The 26827-nt window shown below is 43.1% G+C and overlaps 1 protein-coding gene across 8 annotated transcripts in view; it reads right to left on the bottom strand.

Moving 5' to 3' along the window:
* Positions 1–315: 315 nt before the first annotated feature.
* The window catches only part of DNAJB6 (DnaJ heat shock protein family (Hsp40) member B6), a 59352-nt gene continuing 32840 nt past the window's right edge, over positions 316–26827 (bottom strand). For 7 of the 8 annotated variants that reach the window (XM_031042848.2, XM_031042849.2, XM_031042851.2 and 4 more), the window contains exon 9: positions 9601–9929. In XM_031042848.2, the coding sequence (XP_030898708.2) occupies positions 9616–9929 (314 nt within the window). In that variant the 3' untranslated portion in view covers positions 9601–9615. Of the gene's footprint in view, positions 1882–9600; positions 9930–26827 lie in introns of those variants that run through there. The other variant, XM_005142123.4, reaches the window with a different exon arrangement.

The following is a 26827-nucleotide window of genomic DNA, read 5'->3' as shown; positions in this document are numbered from 1 at the left end:
TTAAAAGAGCAGCTATTCAAAGTATTGTGTATTATCTAGGATGAATATTCCTTGTAAGGCAAACATGCAATCTCTGTTTGAGGCATATGCTCCTTATAGTAAGGTTTTCCAGCCAGAAAGAACTGTCCTTTTCCAGTATCAGCTGTTTGACTTCCCCATGGATTAAGCAAAAGGAATAACTTGGTACGCCTGTGGGCATTTTGTGAATGCGAACTCGCTGCCTTTTATTTACAGCATAAACTCTAACTGAAACTAAACACGAACAACTGATGCCAGCTGTAGTCTACATACAGTACAGCACAAGAGGACAAAGTATAAAGGAGAATTTTCTTTATTTTTAAATATTAGTAACACTGCACAAAACAAAAAAGTGGTACTTAAGTGACAGAAAACCAGTACTCAGTCTTATTTCATACTAACCATAATTTAAATACCCTAAGAGTTCATGTATGCTTATATGTTTGCATAGGGTTACATTGGGTAACATAAGCATTTGAAGCTAAACTATTCAGATACCAGAGACACCAGAATTTGTTATATCATGCTAGAATGCAGACTTGATTTTTCTGTTTAGCTTCTCCTTTACACTATTATGCGCACTCCAACATCTTTCAAATGTTGGGATGAGGGAGTTTCTGCAGGAACTGTGGACTTTCAATATTGCCAGGTTTAAGTCTGATACATCAACACATTGGCAAAGGGAAGACAAAAGAAACAAAACAAAACCATAAGCTGCTAACTCCTACCTGGTGGTTAAAAAAGGAGGCAACATACTGACAAGGAACATGCGGGTAAATGCTTAAGGCAGCGGAAGGGCTCTGCACAAACTAAAAGGTTAAAAGAAGCAATGTGTCATGCACATGAGACAAGTATGGGAAGCAAGGAAGTAATCTTGCCAGAAAATACATATTTATTTTAAAATTCGAACATCTTTTCAAGCTAAAAAGGAATTAGTCCTACAATAAAAGTGATGCAAAATGCTTTCATACATAAAGGTATGAGTTCCTTGCAGAAACAACTTGATAAAATCTTACATGGATGCTGAAAATTCTTGTTATCTAAAACCTACTCAGCAGAAACAAAGAGTTTTAAAGTAGCACTTAGGTCACTTGTCTCTAGGTTCTGAAAATAAACTTTTAAACTAAGGAATGATTTCACTAAATGATTCATTGGGAGTCAACTATGCTTAAGGAAATCAGTAGGAGTGGTTATAGGAAACCATCATTACACTGACTTTCTTAAAATCAGAACAGAATTTCATGGTACAATTCAAAATGAAGGAACATTTTAATAGGGACAAACCTTTGCTGCCCAGCTTGGTGGGGGGGAAATAATCACTGTAAAAGTAACTTACTAAGCTTGCATAAATCACCCTATAAGAGCTCATGTCTCCCTCCCTTTCCCAATGACATTCTTTCAACAGGCCTGATGTTGATGCAGAGTAACCGAACAGGCATTTACACAACCCTTTATATCCTAACAAGACAAACACTAGACTAGAGTCATTTTAGTCCCAGGGAAGGAACAGGTAAGAAATTCTGTAACGCTTCCAATTTTCAAACATACCACACTTCCAACCAAGATAAGCCTCATTCAAAATCCCTAACCCTACTGGCAAGAAAGCCGCTCCGTGAAACTAACAAGAATAACATAGTGCAATTTTAGTACAGTTTTAAACATGAGTCACTTTCTTGCTAGCAGTGTGAACAATCAAAAAACATACACAAAAGAGGTGTGCTCAAATGTAACATTAAGTTGTCATTATTATAAAGGTATCGGCATAGCAGAGAAGTCCATTTTAGTAACTCCCTTTGGTTGACTTCTTCTTCTTCTGGTCCTCTCTCTGCTTCTGCTTCCTCCTCTTGCTGCCTTCTTTGTATCCTGAAGGAAACATGGCTTGTAAAACACTATTCACAGCATTCATGGACTTTTCCCTCTAACAAAAGCACTTGTTCTCTGAATGGTTTAGTGAATTTTAAAGAAAAGGTCTGACTTTCTAACATGTTTTGGTTTTTTAAATGACATTTCTACTATATCCCCAGTTCTATTATATCCCTTCCATAGGCCTTCCATAGGACAGAAAGAACATACTGTCAACCTTTGAAGTTTGAAAAGATCTGGAGAACTTTCAAAAGACTTCAAAGCCATTCAGGAAAAGCTTCAAAATTAGAGCACATGCAAACCCAGAATAATTTTCAGATCAGAAGTAATAAATAATACTTATAAAGCAGGAACTATTTAAGTACTGGCGATTCCTGCTCACAATAGCCAGAGTTACCATGGTATTTGTATTTTTATTTTAAGACTAGGGAATGCCAAGAATCCCGAGTAAATAAGATGCTCAGTGTTTACCAATATGCATTTTATATACAGGTGATCAGCCTGCTCATGCTTAACTATGCACCATAGGTTATATTCTACAGCAGATCCAGTGGTGCATGGAAGCATTGAGTGTTTATTTGCTACATGTCCAGCAGGCACAAGCCTCCAGCCATGTGGTCATCATCCCAGTGTTCCCCACCTTTAAGGATGAGCAAAACCAGCTCTTGCTCTGCATGACTTCCTCCAAGCTTGCAGTAAAACGCAACTTGCAGACTTGCATGGACAGTGAGCTGTGCAGAGCGAACACCACATCTGCCCAAGTGCACTCAAATCTAACCTCAAAGATAGCAAACGTTTCCCTCAGGCAATCATTCTGTGGTGCCCTGAGACAGCTGGAGGGATCCTTCAGCTCAGCAGTGCTCTGCCACTGGGAGATGGCACGGACCAGAGGAGCCCCTGCAAGCCAGCTGAGAGGCAAGGCTGGGAGTCACAAGAGTGGCCCAGGCAGGGCCCATCGCCTGTCTGGAATTCTCTGTTTTTCCCCTCCAGTCTCCCTGCAGGCAGGCAGACGGAGATGACCCTGAGGGAGTCACGTCACCATTGCCTAAAGAGACCTGGTTCTCCATCAATTTAGCACCAATAGTAAAATTAAGATGGGAAAAGGAAGTGGTGGGAGGTCAGGGGAGTATGAAGCCACACTGTGGCTGAAGTTTGCTCCTAATCAGAGCTCCTCCCAAGTGCAGTTAAATGTTGTGCCCACAGCAGAACCTCAGGTCTTTGGTTTAAGACTTGGGGAGAGCCATTAGATAGTCTTCAGGCTAAAATCACTTGAGACGTTACAAAAAGCTTGTGTGTCAGAGGAAACTCACTCCCCTTCATAGGAAAGAAAAACTGTTCCTAGGTTATCATTGTAGCTCCTACGCTGGATCAACAGCATGACTTCATCTTTTGCAATCACCTGAGTCAAGAAGCAGGATATTTACTTGGAAATTCTGCCATGAGTGATTAACCTGAGCAAAGTTAGACTGGAAACCAGCTGCATTGTTTAAGGAAGAGAAAAGCTGGCAGTGCTTTGCAGAATTGCAGATGACTATTATCTCTGCACCCTGCTACCCTCCTGAGCTACAATCCTGCCCCAGGGACACTGTGTGAACATCTCCTAATTGAAAACTCCATCCATGAAGTTTACTTCAATGTGAGCCCCTCGGTCACTTACACAGTGTCAAAAATAGGATCCCTTGGCATTTAATTTACTGCTGTAAGGCACAGATCCCAGAAGGGCTCAAGCGTCACTTTGCTTTCCCACAAAGCCCAATGGAGGCGGAAGAGACATGCTGACTCCTGCAAATCAGTCATTGAGGGATGTTATTCAAAGCATTTTTCCCTTTACTGGAGGGAAAAACAGCATCATATCAGCTGATCAGAACTAGTTCATGTAATAACTATGAAACATTAACGTTTGGGGAAGTATCATTAAAGCCTAACAGGTTATTAGCTTCACAATTTTCTCATTTTTCATTCTCAAAACACTGCAGTATTTCTAAAAGGCTCCCACATCCAGGCACGATTACATCTGATACTGCTATTTATATCACAATACTTCATTTTTTCCCCCAACAGTCCATTTTCTTCAAATGTTTGAGATTCTGAAAGCAATTCTAGCAACTCTTCCTTAAAAATATTGTGAGTCAATGTAAATTATGACTCGAAATGAATGTCACATAATTCATTGTCTTATAAATGAAACAACCCAAATGTTAAAATAATGTGGTATGAAGATATTCAGGCATTTGACAACACGGTCTCCTACCAGGCACCAGAATGATAAGAGTGAAAAGTGGAAATCTTTCAAGTGTTATCACTGACACACAGAAACAGATTGGCTAAAGCAGGAGATAACACACAAATACAGAGTATTCCTCAAGAGAAAACTGCCAGGTCTTTGCAGTTCTGAGCCTGCTGTGATAAATAATTTCACTCTCGACCATTTCCTTTTCTACCCCCACCTAAGAAGAAAGGATAGGTCAAACTTTGCCAGGCTCTCAGCTCCATTGATGCAATGCTGGGTGATAACAGCTACAAACCTGATCCAAGCAAGTGAAGCAGCTCCTAACAAAAATAAAACTGCACACTAAAGATGTAACCCTTTGGTACTGCTTTCACTTGAACACTTCAACCAGCACTCATTAAAAGCACATTTAGCTGCCTTGGTTACAAGACTAGCCCCAAAGCCACAAGAGAACAAAATCTGCTATTTGATTAATCTGCAGTGATTCTGTGTCCTGGCAAGCTGCCAGCATCACAAAGTGGTCATAGAAACAACAGTTCTGGCCTTGGATAAGGGCTTTTCAAATTCCCACCCTTAAAAGCAATTGTTAGCAAACTTTACTCTAGAAATGCATTACAGGGTGGAGGGAGAATAGGTTGCTGGGAGCTTCCCAAGCTTTGACATTAGGAAAACAGATTCACTCAAATGTAGATATATACCACTCTAACTCAGTGTGCTCTTGCTTTTGTCAGCTGCCACAAGCAGAAAAGGATGAAGCAAGAATCTACACAATTTGGAATTGCATCTGATTTACAACCAGGACATTTGTTGTCTACAACAAACAGCACTGGCTGACCTGCTCTTTCCATTTCATCCCCTTCTACTTCTGGAAGAGCCTAAAGGAGCTATTCTAGCTTTCATAAAGATGCTGAAAGATGAATCAACTTCCAACAATGCTTAGTAGCAACATCTTCAATCCCTCCTCAAAGACCAAAAACAAATTGGAAGCCTCTCTGCTGTGTCTCAGATTGACTTTCCTACTTGTCTGCCATCTGCACCTCCCAAAGTCACAGGTTTGTTCAGTCACTGACTATGAAACTTGTCACATTCTTGGGCGGCAACTACAAAGGGAGGTGTGCACATCAAGTGATTGATCCGAAGGGACAAGTGTCCTACCCAACCCATCTGTGGTATCCTACTTCTTCCTGCTCTGCCTGACATCTGCGTGCCCTACCAGGATGCAGAGAGCAGCCATGGGTCTGCTCCACCTTCCTTCTGCCGGCACAGAAGAGCATAGGAGTCAGCAGAAGGAAACAAGGTGTTCAGTCATGACCAGTGATTAACAGGCAGCATTGCTGCTTCTTGACCTACATCCATCAGTAAGATAGGCCTTGGCCTGATTTTTATAAATCTTCTGCAAAAGTGAAGACTTCAGAGGAGTTTCTTTCCACTTTCAGGCTCTGAAGCACTGAGGTTGCGGATTCACACTTTCTGCTCAAGTCCAGGAGAAAACGTTTTTTGAGATCTACTGTTTGCCAAGATTGTGGTCAATCTTTTGCCCATCTTTAAACCATGAAAGCAGCCATAGCTCCAATATGTGCAAAGCTTTAACAGGGCAGCAGGCCATGTACAGGTTGGGTTCTGTAGTGTTTTCCAATTTTCTGCTCTTAGAAAGATCTCTCTAGGCAAAACAATAAGCTGTTCTTTCAAAGGTAGGTAGCTTACTTCCGGGTTGCAGCCACCATCTGTTATTTGAGATGAGCCATACTTTCATATGCCATTATAAAAAGTCACCCCAAATCACAGCTCCAGGATAATTTTATGTGTGTGACTCAATTTACAATTACAGCTTTACACTTTCACGTTCCCTCCTTTCAGTCCAAGCCACTGCCCAACACAGACTACAATCTGACCTACTAATTCTCTCCCCACATCCATAGCTCTTGCCCCATGCCACAGAGCATCACAGAGAGAGAACCTGCCTTTATATACAGGCCTGAGGTGACAAAACATCCCACCCCAACTAGGTATGCTGCTCCACTGTCTAATTATCCCCACTGTTAAATCCAAGGAGCGAGTTCTCCAGTTTCACTGGCCAACCCAGTGATGTAATTCCAACTTCAATGTGTTAGGGGACTGGAAAACTTCAGCCAACTTACTGGGCCCTGCCTTCATGCTTGCTCACCATACTATTTTTGATACCAATTTTGCCTAGAATTGCTACAAAAACATACCAAGCCAGATGCAACCTACTTGCTTGCTATTAAGCTAATACTATTACTGAATAGAGTCCAAGGTTTTACTCCCACACGGCAAGCAAAAGCTTGCAAGGCTATGCAGCCTTGGAAGCTGTTCATGGGCAACCCAGCTACCTTCTACAGGAAGCAAACGGGTAATGGGATGCTCTTATACTAGCAGCCAAAAACCATGCGTGAAGTCAGCTCTGGCTAAGCCAAGGAATAACCAGCCAGCCTCCAAAACCAGCCAGTCTTCCAACCCTCTGCCACAGAAGAGCACAGCTGTTATCCCGTCCCATCACACCCAGCTACAGCCAGGGGATGCAGAACAAAGGCAGAGTGAACTCCCTCCCGTCTGCACCTCCAGCATTCCTCACGCATTAGATTTACACAGAAAACAGTGGCTTTGCTTTCCTTTCTTTTCCATTACATGCCTGAATACAAGTATGTGAGGGAATTATAAAGTAATGAGTTTGGATAACCAAGCATATAGATTTTACTAGTTAGTAAAGTGTAATTCAGGAAAGCGAATGCCGGTTAAAAGAACGGAGACTACATTAAAGATGAAATAAACTACGTACAAATGACTCAACATTCCAGCAGAGGAATCCATGCCAGGAAAGGATCAAGATTAGTTAAGCTTGTTCTTTTAAAGTGGTTTCTTCTTCAGAGATGCCAGTGAATAAAAATGCAGCAAAAATGAATTATTAATGGTGTAAGTTTTAGGTTAATGCAAGCTATTTCACTCAAAAGGAAGAGAAAACCTTGCAATATTACCTTCCAAATAATGATCTTCATATCACTTATTTCTCAGTATTTTAACAATTAAACATTTCAACCATTCTTGCTAGATAAAGGTCAGACCTCTCAAACCCAGAGAAGTAGTTTTTTTAGGGGTAGTTACCACTACCTCTACTATTAATGGACCACAACCCCCAGGTCTCCGCTGGCATTAACACCACTTTGACGCAGCTTGGGTACCACCAGTTAGTCATACATCATACTGTCAGGAAGCATGTTATTTGCAGTACCTGAATTCTTATTAAAAAATTACTTGTTTGGAGCTGGAGAGCTGTTTTGAGATATGCAATGACTTCAGAACATAAACAGCTTTATTCTAAAAGTCCCTTACGAAACCAGGAACAGTATGAAACTCGGAGCAATTTCCACTAAAACACAAAGTTAGCGTTAGATAAAGAATCAAATTAAACTGTAGTTTTTCTATTAAATATCAGCTATAATGCCTGGAAATCCTGACTTAAGGAGAGGATTCATCTCACCTCTGGATATTGGTTGCCATCTAAACAAGTTGGCCACTCTTTCTCCTTGGGCACTAGAGAGAGTTGGCCACTTCCAGAGACATTCCACCACATATTCAAGATGAAACTTATCCCCTTTTCCTTCATTTAAATTTGCTACAGACTTGCAAATTAAAACTGAAACATTCCCACTCTTAGAGCTGCAAAAAGAAAACCATTTCACTGCAGTTGAATCATTAACATATGAAGATCTGCTTTAAGTGCCCTAGCTGGGACAACATCTAAAACTGCCTCACTATCTTGCTGCCAAAGGCCACACACCAGTGGTAACAAAACAGTCAGATTTGAGGTGGAACAGTGCCCATTTTGAGGCCATTGAGCTTCACTGTTTTCCACTGAATCAAGCGGGCTTTGGACCAAGGCAGAAAAAGATGCTATTCTTTCCCAGCGCTGGCCTGTGTAAGCACAGCAGCTCTTGCAGTGATCAATGAGAAGCCAAGCGGGAGCACGTAAGTGGTCTATGTAACTATAGTGCTGCGCTGGTGAAGCCTGCTTCCTGGGCAAGGCAGTCAGCAGAAGTGAACACCCATGAAGGAGAATGGCGTTACTGGCCAGGGCTCGTGCACAAACTTCCCAGGGAGGGATTAAGACACTCACGTAGGGTTTTATGACTGACTCGACCAGTCCTTCAGCAGCCCTGTCCATCAGAGGAACAGTAGGCAAAATATTTAAAGCAACAGTAAAATCTTAAGTCTTACTGCAATTAAGTTTTCACCCTGAATCTTTTAAAGCAATTCACAATCTCCCTACAGAAGATAGGGTTTTGTGATTGCACAAATACTTCTAGAAATTCATTTTCACTGCAAACTTGTGCGTCTCAGAGCATAAATAGATTCACAGCAAAAAAAAAGTCCTCAGCAATCTGAAAAACTGCTTCAAAATTTGCAAGGTGCATGTCAAACCCAGGTGCTCTTTGGAAGCATAGTGATGTATGGTTATGATTGTAGAGAACCTGAAGCCTCCAACTGCAGAGCCAAGGGTTTGTTTTGCTGGCTATAGATAAAGGAGACAAAACCTGCAGCCCTTGCATGGGAGATTTCAGGATATCAGCCCAGAGGTTACATTCAGGCTTCTGCAGAGGAATTTTCAACTTTTTCTTTTCTTTTTTTAAATTAAAGATTCAACTGAGATACCCATAAAGAGACAAAACTTCCACCAACTGATCAGGAAGACATTGATCTAAATGCCTCTATTTTTATAAGCTGTCATCCCACATGATATCTTTAGGTCTTCTGTACAGAAGACAGCGTTACATTTAAAGGTTCAAACACAGCAGAAGTTGGTACAGCACTGGGAATATGTCAGTACACGTTCTGGGGTACACTGCATGCTTTTCCATGCACTGTGTTTACCTTGAGGAGCCTCATATTATCACAGTTCCCAGCACTTGACCTAATTCATCATCACTACTGAGAATGGCCCTTGATTTGGGCATCCAAGTAGGAAGGCATCTTCACATTTCAGAAAAACCTGTCCCGGCAGTCCTGGATGATCTTTGACCACAGGTTCAAATTAAGTAGTTATGAGGACTCTGTTGTCCAAGATTGCCTCTGGACTGTATTGCTAAAACATTACAGACAGGGAATATATCAAAGGACTAATTACTTCCAAAAATAACTGGGACACTGGCATTGCTTCCACATTCACCTGAACGGTCCCAGCCTTCTCTGTTGGGATTTAGGTGCTTAAAATTGCAGCTTCCAGAAATAATATAAAGTTGCTGAACTTCACCTTCAACAAAGAAGCCAAGCACAATTTAAGTAAATGAATATGTAAAGTACTGTGATCAGTTAGTCTCTAAAAGGCCTTCACTTTTAAGAACAAAGAGCACTTCAGCAGCATAAAGGTATTTGCCTCAGATCCCTGAATATCCCAGGGGTTTTGTGAATCTAGACTAAATTCAAGGGCAGAGCTAAATGCAGGATGAAGGCACACAGGCTGCTGTTTATTATCTACCGGGAAGCTAACATTAGGTCAAAACACAGCAACAAACCCTTGCTTGACTTTTTGGTTTTGGCTTTTGACTAGCTGATGGGTCCTTATCTGTGCATTTCTCATCAACATGCTTGTGCACACCTGATAAATAAAAAGGGGTCTCCAAGCTGCTTGTAACTCGGCTTCTATCTTGTTCTTCCACCTCATCACTATTATAATGATAGGCATATCTGGGGGAACTGGCAGGCTTGTGAGGCTTCAGCAGGCGAGGGTTGGTTGGCTGGAAAGGTAGGGCTTGTTGTCCTCTTCGTCTGCACTCCTCAGCAAAGGCTTCTTCATCTGCCTCACCTGAAAAAGCAAAGAGTGCAAGAAAAGTGAGCAGCACCCAAAATGCTTAAGTTTAGCCTGAAAAAAAAAAATCAAAACTGGACTGGAAATTGAGTGCCACAAAACTACCGCCTTGGCTGTGGTCAGCTCACAGACAGTCCTGTCTATATGCCAATGGGGGAGTGTCTGCAGCTCTGTCAGTGGCCTTTCACCACACTGAAGCCACCCAAAAGTCACCTAGATATGACAACTCAGGGGCCACTGTCTCCTTTTTCCCCAGGGGTGGGGTGATTGAGCTGAGCACATGGCCTTGGATAATATTCTGTCCTGTGCAGAGCATATCATCTCATCCCAGCTCACCTGGACTGTCTGCCTAGGAAGGGTTGGCCCTCCTCAAGGAAAAGCTATAGGGAAAGGAGGGAGAAATACCCATGCTGGCTACAGGGATAGTGGGAAAAGAACAAAGCCAATGTGTGTTTAGAGAAGCTTGATGTTGGATATCCAGAACTGGAAGGATGGTAGAGAAGTGTGAAGGAACACATGAAGATGGGAATAGCATTGAAGATGCAAGATGTAAGCCCAGAGGGCAAGGATGGTACACACATCAGTGAATGGATAAAATGGAAATAAAAACCTAATGTTTGCAAAACCATGAAAGATGAGTTACTCCCGTCATGCTCATGCTGTTGTGCAGATGACACTTTCCTTTGCTGCAGAGACTCTAACAGTACCAACTCTGTGAAGTAATCAACTACCATAACACAAAAAAAACAGTACAACCATGCACTGAAAAGCAAACAGTAAGACAAGACATAAAAAAGCTAACCAAAGACATTCAACATGGAAAATAAGGGGTAAAAACAACAAAAACCCAAAGCGAGAAGAAAGGTGTGTACCACATTCATCTCTTAAAGGCTTCTTAAAGTTTCATTAATTCAATTACTTAAGTACTTTTAATAGAGCTGATGAAATACGGCGTCATTCTATTTGCATCAAAAGTGGTGTGTCACATTCTGGAAGTTTTTCCTGGGATATGCTCTGCATCAGCTGCTTAGGGAGGGGTGTGTGCTCTCAGCTAATGCGTGTGCTCTTAATTCATGGCTGGAAAATGCTTTGAAGATGGGAAAGGCACCACGTATGCAGTGAGGAACAAGAGCAGTAATACGCACTTTGTTGTGTGCACCAAACCACCACCACTTTCAAACAAACCAGGTTGCATTGTCTTTACCTTGTAATCGTACATGGGGAGATGCTTCGGAGGGCAGGAGGAAAAGGAGGCAAGGTATGTTTAAAAAGACATTTCACATTGCAATGCAGCACCCAAGGCCTCGTGGGAGGACTCCAAGACATGCCTCACATTGTTCCGCTGTATGTTTGACCACCTGATGTGGTCAAACAGTCAAACACATGGACATTATGTAGAGAACCCTTCTTCCTGGGTGATTAAATGTCCATTCCTCTCCCAGCGCTGACACTTTTTTTTACACTGGAGTCTCCTGCATTTCCAAAGGCACTAGCAAGCAACACAAGAACGCAAGTGATGGCAATACCAAGGATGTGTGTGCTTAGACACCACCTGCCTGCATTGTACCAATGTAAAACTCTGGGTGTGCAGTTCCCCTTGCAGAAGGGGGAGGCTGGCAGGACAGCTTTCTTCCCCTTTCATGGGGCACAGCACTTCCGCTATATGAGGCAGTGAACAAGGGAAAGCTCAGAAAACGACAGGTACAGAATTGCCATCATTTCCCCATAAGAGGCCACAGCATTTTACACGTTCTGCAGACAGAACTAGCAGTCTCATAACACCAGGTCTATGAAAACAAAGCCTACAAAAAGCCAGGAATTAAAAACCAGCATGGGAAACCAATGCACACCAGTTGCACATACAGACACCAGTCAAGAGAGTTCACTTCCCAACAAATTATAGTGCACGGATAACAGGAGATCCCTCCCCTTGCATGGAAACACAAACTGCATAGCTTCTGATGTGCAAAGTCTTGCTTGATGTGTTTAAAATTCATACTGGCAAGCAGATGCAGGAATGAGAAACGTGCTGTGGACATCTTCAGAGCTCTGTGCATGTGCTTGTTTGTGCACGCATCACAGAGGCACCTCGATCAGACACACTAATGCTAGCGCAACAGTACTGGACTCAGGGAAATAGCATCCCTTTGGAAGTTTATCTTCAGCCTTTTCCTTCTAGGCTCCCTACCTTTCTGTCATCAAGGATTTGTAATCAGAATTTTTGCTAAGCTGAGCTGACCTGTTATACTGCAAGAAAATTTCCCCTTAAGCTGCCATCAGCATTACTCTGCTGTGCAGTGTGAAAGCACTGCACACTGGAGGGGCTGCACTGGCATGCCACTAAACACAGTGCAGTGGCAACAGAAGTCAAGTACTTCACTTTGAATCGACTGCAAAGTTACCCATTTTTCCCTCAGAAGAATAATTTGCGTTTCCTATTTCTAGGCTGCCCATGCCAGTCCCCATCTGTGCTTCACTCACAGTGAAGCCCTGGGGAGATGCAGAGCTGCTCCCCACCACTACACAGGCAGCACATTTCGCTGCTGAATCACAGAATGGTTTGGGTTGGAAGGGGCCTTTGTAAGTCATCAGGTCCAACCACCCCTGGAACTAGCTGGGACACCTCCCACTAGATCAGGTTGCTCAGAGCTCCATCCCACCTGGCCTTGAACACTGTCAGGGATGGGGCAACCACAGCTTCCCTGAGCAACCTGTGCCAGGGCCTTATCACCCTCATCATAAAAAGATTCTTCCTTGTATCTAGAGTTAATCTGGTTTCTTTCAGTTCAAATACATTAGTCAGTGTTCTATAGCTACAGGCCCTGCCAAAAGGTCTCTTTCTTATAAGCCCCCTTTAAGTACTGAGCCAGACTGAATAAAATGAGCTGTACCAATTGCAAATAGAAGACTTGAAAAGAATTTACTCTAGGAAAGGTCAGCCACACAGGGCATCGCCACCACCAAGTGCTTAAACATTGCTGGAGCTTTGTCAGCAGTGATGTTTGCCCAGGAAATGGCTTTTAGGAAGACAGCTTGTGTGGAGGGGGGTCCATAGCTGAGTTCAGAGCTGGAAAATCCACTTGAGAATCAGCTTCCAGGGATGCTCCAGCTTTAAACAGCTCTCTGTTCCCCTCACAGCTCCTTCTCCTGTGCCTCCAAGCCAGCACTGCCACGTGAGTGCCTGGGCAGCCGCGCCATGAACCCAGGCAGGGGACGGGACTGACCCGAGTTAAAAATAACACTCTTTCTGCAAGCTTATTTTTAACGCAGCTCTGCCTGGATCCAGCTCATCCTGCAGCTGCCCCAGCTGGGGCAGGGAAGGGGGCAGTTACTGGGGGCTGTTGGAACCAGCATCCCAATTACAGCGCTAACCAAAAGCTCTTACTCTACTAATGCAAGTAATAATTACAAACCTTGCAGCTATTTCACTTGCAAAACCAGTTTGGGGAAGTCACATTTCTAAGGATTAATTCTGAAAATGAGGGATTACTGGTGACGTTTAAAAACAATAATTAAAGTCTGGGGTTTTCGTGCATCAGCTTCTCCTAAATGAAAAGCAGCTTCTGGGGAAAAAGAAACAAACACGAGCTGTAGCATCCTAAGAAGTTGCATCAGGACCAAAACCTGCCATGTGCTCCAAGCAAGAAGGGGCAAAAAATAACTTGTCATAGCAAAGTGCTGCTGTATGTAAGGGGAAAATATGGATCCTTTAAGCTGTAATTAACCAGTAGAGGGCAATATTGCCTATCATGAGGGTCAATGTTATCGGGAAAGTCACTGCCAACTTGTATTTACTCAGTAATGTATCGATTTTGTACATCTAAGGCAAACCCTGAGTACAATTCTTGTACTAGGTGGGTGCGTTGGGGGAGCCACCAGCTAAACCAAGGGGTCTATGTGTGCTCCTGGGAAATGGAGTTATCACAGGAATAACAGCACTAAGGCAGAGGATATTCCAGGTGAGATGGGACAGGTAAGGTACGGAGCACTTCACAAAAACAGGGTCTAACATTATTATCTTGTGTTACATTTAAATAACATTCGTGTACATCCTGGAACTGACCTGAACTCCTACCAGGAATCAGCACTAATTAATGGCAAGATAATAATTAACAGGAGCACACTGAACAAACTGGGGTAAACATCCTGAGGATATCGAACCCCTGATTTACATTCACCATGTCACTTCCCATGCAAGAGGAAGTGGAGCCTCACGGTTCCCGCACGGCAGCCCTAGCGCTGGCAGGCTATTTTCTGACACACCTAACCAAAAGAAAAAAACCATGGAAACTAGGATTTTCCCCTGTATTGAGAAACAAAGAGTGGGCACACCGGTTTGCTCAGTCCAAGGGAAGACTTCCCCAAGGTGACAAACACCACAAAGCCCTTCCTGTAACCGGCATCAGAAGATGTGACTGCTGAAGGACATCTGCCTTTATCCAAGAACACAAGACGCTCCAAGCTCAGCTCCAGCCACCCAGTTGTGCAAGGGTGGCTTTCAGGAAACTTACTGCATTCAAATCTGTCTTGAACAATGGCCAGCAAAGTGTCTGATACTTTAAGACTTTAAAGTGAAGGGGCAAGAAGCCTGAAGCTTGAAGCAGGACGCTGTATTGCTGCTTCTAGAGAAGACTCAACTGGAAGGTTGAGCTGCTACTGATGCCAACTGACAATACAAGAGGGCTAAAGAAAAAAGCTTTGCTTGACTTGTCTCCTACCTCCTATTACAACGGCTTTGAATTTACCCTATGCCTATGGAGAACACTGGAGTTTCAGATTAATCAACTGATTAGTCAAGGGACTGCAGTGACAGGACAAGGGGTAACAGGTTAAAACTTCAACAGGGGAAGTTTACATTGGATATAAGGAGGAAGTTCTTTACTGTGAGGGTGGTGAGGCACTGGAATGGGTTTCCCAGGGAGGCTGTGAATGCTCCATCCCTGGCAGTGTTCAAGACCAGGTTGGACAGAGCCTTGGGTGACATGGTTTAGTGTGAGGTGTCCCTGCTCATGGCAGGGGGGTTGGAACTCGATGATCTTAAGGTCCTTTCCAACCCTAACTATTCTATGGTTCTAACTACATTCACTGCTGCTGGGGAGAGCTGAGCTGTGACTAATGGAGCTACCCAAAGACAACAACAAAAGAAAATCCCCATTTAAATACATTCATCTGAAGGCAACAGCACTACTGTCTTTGGAGTCTGATGATCAGATTTTTGTACTGCTACACTTTTTTGCTCTTACAGCAGCTCCAGTATTAATTTTTACCTTAGTGGAAGATACAAGGATTTTTCTGAGACTCAAGTCCAACAGAGAATCACAGAATGGTTTGAATTGGAAGGGAATTTAAAGTTCCTCCAGTTCCAACCCCCCTGCCATGGGCAGGGACACCTCCCACTAGACCAGGTTGTTCCAAGCCCTATCCAACCTGGCCTTGAACACTGCCAGGGATGAGGCAGCCTTCAGCTTCTCTGGGCAACCTGTGCCAGTCTCACCACCCTCATAGGGAAGAACTTCTTCCTGGTATCTAATCTAAATCTCCCCTGTCAGTTTAAAGCCATTCCCCTTTATCCTACCACTACATGCCCTAGTAAAAAGTCCCTCTCTAGACTTCTTGTAGACCCCCTTTAGATACTGGAAGACTGTTACAAGGTCTCCCCAGAGCCTTCTCTTTTCAAGCCCAACTCTCTCAGCCTGTCTCCATAGGAGAGATGCTCCAGCCCTCAGAGTGCCTTTGCGGCCTCCTCTGGACTAGCTTGAGCAGGTCCATGCCCCTCTTGGGTTGAGGACACCAGAACTGCACACAGTACTCCAGTTGAGATCTCACAAGAGCAGAGTAAAGGGGTAGAACCACCTCCCTCAACCTGCTGGTCACACTTTCTGCTGGGCTCCTTTTGGGGGGAATCTCCTACTTGAGAGGAGATCCCTGGGATCCCTAAACATATTTAATGGAAATGACCTTTCTACAGGCCTGAATTACTGAAAAAGCCCTGGAGATTAACTGGTTCTTTGGTTTCTTCTTTTAAATGCCCCATATCCAATATAGTAGAGCACAGAGAAGACATCAGATCAAGTAACTACGAAGGCGCAGACACAGTGGTCTATTTTGAGAGACCAAACTTGAAAGTTGTTTTCAAAGAGATGCCAAATCTTCATAGTTTTGTTAATTTCCATTGGGAGTGAGGGTTGCTCATTGTAAGATACCAAGCCCAGGGTAGTTTCCAAAACCACATGTGCACACCCCCACCACCTCTCCTGTAATTGCAGGCAACACAATCCGCAAAGAAAATACACCCTCACCATCACTGGAGGCTACGCTGAGCAAGTTCTTTGTCTGATTAATTGTTCTTAAGCCTGTTTCTAAATGCCAGGAAACACTAATGCTGCGGCGTGTGAGAGCAGGAGTTATGAAACCCATTTCCAGGCTGTGCTCTCTCAGGTTTGTCACACTTGACAGGAACTGAAATCTGCATCAAGTCTTCTCTGGAAAATGCCGCTGTCTCAGTTTGACACAGACAGATCCCTCCTGCTATTGATGTGATGCTTGTGAGAAAAAGCAGCCATTCTAAAATGTACTGATAGAAAGAAATATGCAAATAGTCTCAAAAGCCAAAAGAGCCTGAAATCACTCAGAAACCATCCAGGGAATGCCAGAGCAGCTGCCCCATCTGCACTATCGCTTCTGGGGGCAGAGCTTTTGTAAACCGCAAAGGGAGTTTATTTCAACAGACATTTATCAGTCAAAGCACAGGACAAAGGACATTTTGAGTCATCTCACACAAATCAGTGGCTTTCACCAATCACTGGCAATCATTTTCCTTCCAGAGCAATTGCATGTTCCTCAGTACTACTGAGAGCATGAGGAGATTCAGGGTTTCTCTGGTGCAACAAGCTGCTGCCTGTCCAAGGCATCCCTCCTGCATAAGGCTAGGAGAGGCTTAGCCAAAGTGGTGCCCAGAGTGCTCAGCTGATCAGAAACTGAAGAACCGCACTGGCTCCAACTGCAAGACTCTGCCATCACCAACATCACTGTGCTCAGGCATGCATTATGTCTTCCTGAACCAACTCAAAACCTCATGTTAAGTTTAGAACACAGGGATTTGGGCCAGGTTTTCCCAGACCTGAACCAGCACTAGCATTTCCTCAGCCATAGGAGCCACAAGAGGCAGGAGACAGCAGGGGAGGTGGTGGAAAGCATCCTGGGAAGTGAAGGTGGGGAAAAAAAGGGTGGGATGTGGGAAAAAGGAGACGGATGGAGCAACTCTTGCCATACTATTTCTGTCCCGGGAGAGCCATGGCTGCAGCATGTCCAGTATCCAGGAAAGGGCAGGTCTCAGTACTTGTTGCTCAGTGCACATAGCAATCCTCTGCCCTTCTGGCTTTAAAAGCTGGCAGTGGACTTGTTCCTTTTATTTTTGCCCTCGCATCCAGCTGCTCGGGTGCCAGCTCACACTGCTCCTACCAGCCCATGCCCCTGCGGTGCAGGGCAGGGAAAGCCCCATGCCAGGCCCGCTCACCCTCCCCACCCCACAGCGGCTCCTTTGGAAAGCTCAACCTTTGGATCATCCTTATTTTTTAGCCATGAGGATTTCATCTACCCCCCCAGTACACACCCGAGCACCCCATTATATCCTGTGCTCAGCCCAGCATGTACCAACACAAATCCCACATTCTCAGCATGTCAAGCTACTCAAGATGATGATGTTTTGCCAGAAAGATAACCCAATCTGCAACAGGTTAGGGAAGTCAACTGAGTGCACACCACACACTAACTACAGCAGTGCTGCAAATGGGTACTTTGAAAGGAAACCTCAAAATGCTGTTCCCCTGAGCAGCTAATGGGGATCTACCATTAAGCCGCTCCTGTTTGACCATGCTGGGTGGCACTGCACTCTGCAGCCTGATGAATAGAGAGGGGAGTTGCTGGCAGAGCCTGGATTTACCTCCTTACAGCCAAAACTTACTCATTGGAAGGTCTTTCAAAGCCCAAAAATTGGTCCTACACTAAATTTGAGGCCAGATGGAAGTGCAGGCTGAGCACATCCAGGTTTTTGTACTTAATTTACTTCTGTCAACGCATGCCATGGCATCCATACAGACATCCATACAGATTCCAGGCTGGATGGGGCTTTGAGCAACCTAGCCTAGTGGAAGCAGGTTGAAACTAGATGAGCTTTGTCCCTTCCAACCAAAACCATTCTGTGACATGATTCTATGATTACACCAACTGCTCTCGTCTTAAAGGGAATGTGAGCAATGCAAATGGCAGGAGGTAACACAAATCCCATGTTTCCAGCAAGCAGAGGGATGACCCCATTTTCATGCTGCTGCTCAAAGTGAATTTTATTGATTCTAAAAGACTTTATCACGCAGGAGCCTTTTATTCATTTCTGCATGGATTTTGAAAGGAAGCAGAGAACAAGGAATGAGCCTCACAGCTTGACACATATAAATACAAATTAGCAAGATTTCAAGCTCAGCGTTTGAACAAATGGGCCTGATTTTTAAACAGGAATTGACACTACTAAAAGGATGATGCTTTCTACACTTTTCAGAGCCATGTCAGATCTCTATCACAGCTCCCTGCAAGTCACATTTTATGCCACAACACTGCCAGACCCCATTATAAACTTGCACCAGGGGCTCCTGCTGGGAAGAAAAAGCACCCCAGTCCTTACAGTGCAACTCACTCCTACAGGAAAGCAAGCAAAAAATCCACAGCACAACCATATGCAGCCCAGCCAGGTCCATCACTGTGTGACCCACACAACAAGGTGCTTTCACTGGTGTTTCTCACTCCTGACATCCAAGCAGAGCCCCACAGACCTTCATACCTCACACACTCATGCTCCAGAACATCACAGTGCCAGACAAATGGTCCCTTCACTGCCCAAAAGACAAAAGTTTGTTTCTTGCCCTCAACCCTCCCAGGAGTAACCACCGCAGGTCAAGCAAAACTGGCTTCTAATTAGAAAACTCCTCACACAGCAAGTAGAAGAAAAGCGCTCTTCTAATTCTGTAACAAACATCTTCATAACTCTTAAAAACCAATGATTTAAAGTGTTAAGACACTGTCTTATGTTTCCCTTAGTAGCCCTAACTAAAATGAGCATCTCGGGAACAGCTCTAAGCAAGCCCTAATTTGCAGATTATGCAGTTTGCATACCCATTTTCCCATTGATTATCAGCTTTAAACCAGTCTTAAAAGCCTTAATTACAGCAAACCCACATCACCATAAGGGAAAATACATAAAGTAAAAAGGCATGCACTTAAACTTAAAAAGAAAAGAATCTCATGAGTGACTTCAGAAAAATGTGATGAACGACTTCCCCGCTTGTTTTGTCAACGCTTCCATAGTAATTTGGCAAAAGCACAAAATCACCAAGTTTGTATTTTCATCAAATGGCTATAAGCACTGTTGAAATCTCACAGACACGAGGCAGTAAGAGCAAGCTCCATGTTTTATGCAGCATTGTCCATGCTCAGTTTGTAAGCTGAGCTCCCTTCTACCCTGAGCGTTAAAGATGACACTTAGGGTTTCACATATTAATTACCAAAAGAGATACCTGCCCTCTCCAGTTATACCCCACAATGTGTAATTCATTCCTCATCCGTCCCTGCATTACTAGGACTAGGGAGAGCAAGCAAATCCCAGCTCCCAGTGCTGGAAAACATCATCCCTGATGCACAAAGCTCCAAAAACCACCATCTTTTACCTGCCATACAAAGACCATCATCTTTTCATTGACCCTGAAAACAACACATGTTCATAAGTCTCTTCTGACAGCTCAGTAGGTTTCAGCATTTTATGAACCTCTACCACAAAACCCAATCCTATACCTGACATCCTCCTGACAACAAGAGCACCAAGCTGTTAGTTAGCATTCAGTTTCGTAACATTGACATGCTAATGACTAATCTGAATTTAAAGTTGGGTTTCAAATTTATGTTCAATACTAATTTTGACTGAATACTGTATTTAATTAGGAACCCATACACCATCCTTACAGGGGCCATAACTCCCAAACTTCACTTCTGTTGTTTGGCATCTCCAATCCATCAGGGAGCTCTCAAAGTTTCCAATCTTTCTTTCCCACCCACAGTCAAGCTCCTCAGACTGTGCCTTAAAACCCACAGCAGTTTGAGAACCAATTCTTCAAATCTAAGACCTATCAATATCTAAATGTTTATACATGCAAATGTATAACATAGACACATATACATACATGTACTCCTACAAAGAAATTGCTCTGTGTATACTGCTCAAACTGAAGCTCTGACCAAAATGACCAACAAATGGAGAGCACAGAAATGAATTCCGAGTTAAAAAACCAAACACCACACCAGAAACATGGCTACCATCAGACAGCAACAGTACTTACAATTATCTTTTGTGCCTGGGAACAGTATCCTCAGTCAGTTTCTATGCTCCTCCGGCAGAGATCTAGCAGCAACAGGGAATGCTTTACCAAGAGATTTTCATGAATTTTGGAAACAGGAGAGTTTGAACAGCAATATTAGTACCTGCTTGGCGGACCCAATACGGTCACACGTCTCCTGGAAATGCCACCCCAGTACTGCCCATGCCTGGAACAATGGCTGTTCCCATCCTACATTGCTGCAGCGGCACCATTCCACCTTCTTTTTAATATACTTCTGAGCTCCATGGATTGAAGCACCAATGACAATAGCAACTGTTTCCAACCACAATATCTGAGACCAAAGCATAAAAGCGGGGGGGACAGAACAATATTTAAGAGCTTTAACAAAAGCAGAGGAATTCAAGAGGACCACATTCAAGGGAGCAAAGAGCTCCTGTATGCTCACTGGCTCTCAGTGGAGAGGTGGACATGCCTGTAGAAGGGATGCATCCACTGAAACTGCACAGGAGGACAACTCCTCAATACCTGAAGCCTCTGTAACAAGGTTTTGCTCAAAATCCCACAGCATATGGACATACCCATATGTCCAGTAATGGCAGTGAAAGCTTTTTCAAATATACAAGGGACTGTTTGTCAGTGGGCTCATTCTATTGTGCTATCCATATCTGCAAAACTTCAACAAGCCATCAGAACTGCAGAGGGTTGAACTGTTTAACTCCAATTCTGTACTACTAGCAGGATACTATACTACCTGCACCCAAACTGGAGGATCCAGCAAAGCCATTTCTCTTCCTGCTTTCATTTACAGAACATCACTGCTCCTTGACCTTGTAAGATCACTACTGCTCCCTTTCTAAGGTTGAAAATATCCTGCAGTCAGCACCATGAAGATATCAAAGGGAACCTACAACTGATGCTCAACAGATAAGACTGAGATTTACTTGCATTTTTTATCATGCATAACTGGCGTATAAAGTCCCAGACTTTGCACTTTCGAGAATTGTGACCCTGCCCGAACAGCCAGTATTGGACACAGCCTGGTACCTCAGCAGAAACAATCTCCTTCTACAGGCATTTTTAGTAGTACTAAGTGTAAGAATTATCAACTGCTTCCCTAAAGAAAACATTCCTTACTCAAGAATGAACAGCAGAGACAGAGTTACAGCAGACAAGGCAGTAATTTCACCTTCCAGGAGGTGCAATCTGTTTGCAAAAGCCTCCAAAGCACTGAATTTCTATTGAGAAGATAAACCAGTGAGTAAAACCATGCTGTTACAACACTAATACACTGGACACTGATGACAGTTCAGCTAGGATCTCTGGTGTCCACCTCTATCACAACTTCAACTGAGAATCTGGAGGGCCTGAACTGTCATAGAAATAGGGCACTGGGGAGGTTTTGACCTCTGTAAGCAATACATCACCTAACCTACATAAGAGCTGCACTTCAAGTCACTACCTTGGCTCTGTGCCACTCACAGGTCCATACTCAGCACCAGAGAAACTGATAATTTGGGAAACTTTTCCACCACACCCAGAAACACATCAGTGGGAATCCAGAGCACGGCATGAACAAAGGGCTGGCTTTTTGTTTGAGGAGAAGGCAAAATCTCCCCCCCCCCCCCCCCCCCCCCACACACACACACAGAGCTCTCATTAAAGAAAGGCTTTCCACTGTTGGAAACTATGCTGTCCAGGGCAACAAGCACCTCCCCTGCAACAGTGCACACAGCACGGGCATGCACTTGGCTTTGTGATTTATTCTATGAAAAGGGTTACCAGGGATGTAGTCATCATCTTCCATAAACATTTCAGGAGCAAAGCACACATGTGATCTCACAGCAAGTGCTAGAGGAGAGGGAAGAGTGGAAACCACGTAAGAGTAATCAATCTTACGTTCTTGATTTTGTTCATCAAGAAGAGCGGGGAGGCTGAAACACCTGTGTCTTCTCAGAAAGAATGTTTTGTTTCCCCGAGTTCAGCTTCTTTTAAGGAGTGATTACAAGAAGCATCTTCGAGTATTCACTGCACTAGTAAGCACTTAAAATTCACCTTCTGTTCCATGACACTTTCCAAGACAAGAGTTTTACATGGTAACAAACAGATTAATGGCTACAAAGACACTATGGGTAGGATTCAGGACAAACTTCTTTTAACCTTTTACACGGGACTATCTTCTTATTCTTTTGGGTGAATATTTTTAAGATGGATCAAAAGTAAAGTCAACAGCAATGTTTCAGAAATAACTCAAGTTACTCAGTCCCATTTGCAACAGATACAGCCAGTTATATACCATATAGTTGTAACTGGTATTGAAGTAACACCTCAAAAATATGAATACACTTAGTAAAGCATGCATAATGTTCTCTTAACCGTGGTAAAAAATATCATCCATTTTGTCATTTTCTACCCGATTCTCAAAAGAAACCAGTGCATTTTGCCTAAAAACACCTGTGAATGTCTCTTCCAGTGATGTAACAGGGGACTTGAGTTGTACAGGGAACAGAATTGTAGTTTCTAACTTCAAAATAGGTTCCAACTCAAAAAATTTGAAGCTCCTTCGAAAATATGGATAAAGGATGTAATTATTTTGCTTTGACAAGTTACAGCTCTGATATACTTAAAAACACTTAGTTCTGAAGTGGTTTACTGCAAATACAGTCAAAATACAGGGTGTACACAGGCTATATACTTCGCCAACTACAGGATTTCTGTCCAAGGCTTCTTTTAAGCCAGAAAAGGGCAGAGCACTACGGCACGTACACTTGTTTGCTTTTCCATCACCAAGTTTCCTTGTCACTACAGCTGGCTGAGTCTGCAGTGGTGAAGCTGTACTCCTTGACTCTGCTGTGCAGCAAAGCCTCACAGTTTTTATTATTTGTACAAAGAGGAGACTGCACAAAAGCTATTTTAAGAGCTGACTATTTAGATCTCTAAATACAGTTAATTTGACCATAAAAAAACTCAGACTTAGTTTTGGAGTTCCTACTCTGTCCAAATGGGAGGTCTTCCCCGGAAAATTAGGAAGGCCTTTAAAGATATCAGGACTTTGTCATACGAGAGTTTATGTTTTGGTTTTGTTCCAAACTATGTTGATGGTTACATGACCCAAATGCTGCTGAGTTACAATTCCAAGAATTTGCCTTTCCTCAAGGATCTCTTAGAAATAAACTTGATAAACAAATGCAGCTCTGGGTATATACAAAACCCAAATAAGCATCCAAAGAGAGCCTTTTTCACGCACATAAGCCCTGTACAAGGTGCTTCTCTGGCTGTTCCTGCAGAAGTATTTTTCTGACATATTGCAGTCAGAGACATTTAGCACACTTTCAAAGACAACCCAATTAAGAAAAAGCCAACTTTTTTCATAGATTCATAGAATGGTTTGGTTAGAAATGACCTTAAAACTTATTCAGTTCAAACCCTCTGCCATAGGCACAGCCACCTTCCACTAGAGCAGGTTGCTCCGAGCCCCATCCAACCTGGCCTCAATTGAAGAGTGCCAGGGACAGGGCAGCCACGTGATAGTTACTCAGAATTCAAAACAGATCCAGGTAAGATGTAACACACACTAAAAACTTTATATTGTTAGTGTTGCCCACATTTGAGAAAATTGTTTCAACAGAGATTCATTTGGCAGAATGAACGTTACATTCATTAACAAAAGACCTGAAATTAGGTACTTTGAAGCTCTGCAGTCTGTTGGTGAGAAGACAGAGATGTACAAAGGCTCAAATTTGAAGTCAAGTTTCCTGGGACAGTCATCACAGCCCTTGCCCTGGCTCCTCCTCCCTCCTTATCACTAAACACCCAATTTGTCCACTGCAATAAAGCAACTACTTACCTTAACAGATGCAGAATGTCTCCCACATGAAGTCCACTCTCCTACACATCCCAAACTGGATGCTTTAGGGCAACAGTCATCAGGCAATAATACTTGTGCCCTAGATGCATGTCTTGTCTCTTAGCTCTTCCCAGCTATGCTGCTTCCCCGACACCTCCCAGCAGTCAAGGCAGACCCTCCACACAGTCCCAAAAATTCCTCAAATTCCTTCACCAGGAAAGCAGCCCCCATTCTCTTACCATGTTTTTGTGAATGTCATGTGCATTAATGGTGACGCATCGTGAGATGTAAGGACAAAACTAAGATGCAGACTGCAAGGAAAGGCCTGAAGGAACACTGTGCCTGATGTCACATCTCAGTCTGTGTCCCAGGCTCCCGAGTTTCTGCTCTGTAAAGCCCAAACACTCCTCACTAAAACATGTTTTTCAGAAAGCTAGTCTTTTAAGACAGTGAAAGCCAGAGCAGCTACTTCTCTTGGCAGGCTCTTCCAACAGTTAATCAAACCATGTGTTAAAAACATATGTTTATCCTCTCATTTGAATTTGTCTAGCCTTACACAAATGTTTATACCTTTCTTCCAAACAAGGTGGGTGACCTTCAGTAAGCACAGTTTTATCTTACTGGTGTACACATTTTTTTACAATCAAACTGGAATTTGGCACACCATCCTCAGGCTGCAGCAGCACTTCCCTTGCCTGCACCAGCAGGGTACTGCCTGCACAGTGACACAGAGCTAGGTATGCAGGGAATAGGCAGCATGAAGAGGAGACACAACCAACATTTCTGCATTCACTGCTGTAACTTGTGATCACCTACTCCTGATGAGAAAGGCGAAGGCCAAACGAGGAAAAGTTGTTCTTGAAATCTGTGGCTGCAGCACAAAACAGGATGTGTTGGTTTCCTGCTTCTCCCTTCCCTGTTTCATGCCCTGTAATTTACACTGAGAAACAGCATGGATGGATGAAGGATGTTAAGATTCGCCTTTCTTATCGAGGCTAAAAATCCCAATCTCAAAAAAGATGGAAGTAGCACTAGAGGTATTTACTGAAAGGAGCATTGCAGTGGTTGTCCTAACTCAGGTGGTCTATCTTCCCAAGAAAAAAGTCTTCCACCTTGTTGCACACATTCAGGAACTCGGTCACAGACTGAAGGCAGGAAGTTTATGACCATTACTCATGCTTGTAGATGCACTCAAAACAGCTACAGATTTCTAGCTCTCCTCTCCTGAACCTCCCAGTTTGTACAGAAGAGGTGAATAACACCTTTTTGCTACACAAGTGCAGGACTCTTGGTGATAAGGACCTAACCTTATTTCCTATAAAGCACCCAGTATTAAGAAATTTATAGGTTGGCAGGTGTCTGAATGACTACTCAGCAGGGCATGTCCACATGAATCAAAGTACTCAAGTGCCTTCTGATGAGAGGCAGGATTACGGAAAGCTTGACTGAAGTCCTCTGAAGACAAAAGGCTTAGATTTCTTCCTATGGCCAAGGGAGACCAGAAGAAAGGCTGAGCCTTGGCCATGTGAGTTTTCTCCATTTTACTTCAGAAATGCTTGTATCAAGAAGGCCAAAGTAATTTTAAAACATCCATAGCCTAGCTCCCTTTGGAAGGAGAATGACAGAGATGCTACAGAATACACCCTTTCACAAAAGCAAGACAAAGTATTCTGTTGCCGAATAAGACGAATATTGCAACAGGATGACAAAATCAAAGGCAGCTCCAACTACTTTTTCCCAGGTAAACTCCTGGGAAAATCAAGCTTATGACTGTAACCAAGATGGAAGAATCCTATTACAGCTTCAAGCAGTTGTTACAGACACAGCCAAAAGAAGTCTCTGTTTTGGCCATAAGGAATATGTGTTCCACAATGTGAATTCTACAAGTCACCCAGGCTAGGTTCCACTCCCGTAATTCAAAATTACAAATAAGAAAGCAGAAGATGTGATATTTGATTTTTAACAGTCAATAAAAGGAGGAATTGAAACCTTCTTAATCTACTATGTAATTCATTTCATCACGGAAAAGTCTTTACAAACTAGGTGTTAATACTGAATCTCTCACAGAATTAACATTGAGATGAAAGGATTCAACTTAATTCTGATCACCGGTAAACTAGGTACTACAGGGTTGTTTTGGTTTGGGTTTTTTTTTGCAATTTTTATGAAGTTCATTTGAAGTTGGCTGCTTTGAAAGGAACAGCTTAAAGAGCCCTTATTTGTGATTCGCTATAAAGGTTAAATTATACGGCAAAGCAACATTTTAAGAGTTAATCACTGTAAGCCTCTAAAAATCTATTTCCTTTGATTGTTTTAATTCAAGCTCAAAACTGATCTATTTTTAGTGATTTTAAAATGAACCCACTATGCTGCATTATTTAAAATGCCAGAGAAGAGACAATTCTACTTAGCATCATCCTTTTAATAAAAGTTTTTACTTCTCTCCCAAATTAAATATACCTTAATCCCCACGATTATATTGTAAAGCCAACATCATCTCAGGCAGAAGTCTTCAGCTTCCTTTATTTGGGAGATAATTAGCACTAAGGCCAGCAGCACAATCTACCTCACACCAGGTCTTCCCAGCTTTCAGATCTGGATACTATCACATCCAAACGACTCTATGTATTTTAGACACAGGAAGCATGACGGGGGACATGGTACTCATG

This window comes from Melopsittacus undulatus, chromosome 1 (genome assembly GCF_012275295.1).
Source record: "Melopsittacus undulatus isolate bMelUnd1 chromosome 1, bMelUnd1.mat.Z, whole genome shotgun sequence".
Lineage (NCBI taxonomy): Eukaryota > Metazoa > Chordata > Aves > Psittaciformes > Psittaculidae > Melopsittacus > Melopsittacus undulatus.
The sequence above is the reverse complement of the archived record's forward strand: the minus strand, read 5'-3'. Positions and strand labels throughout refer to the sequence as shown.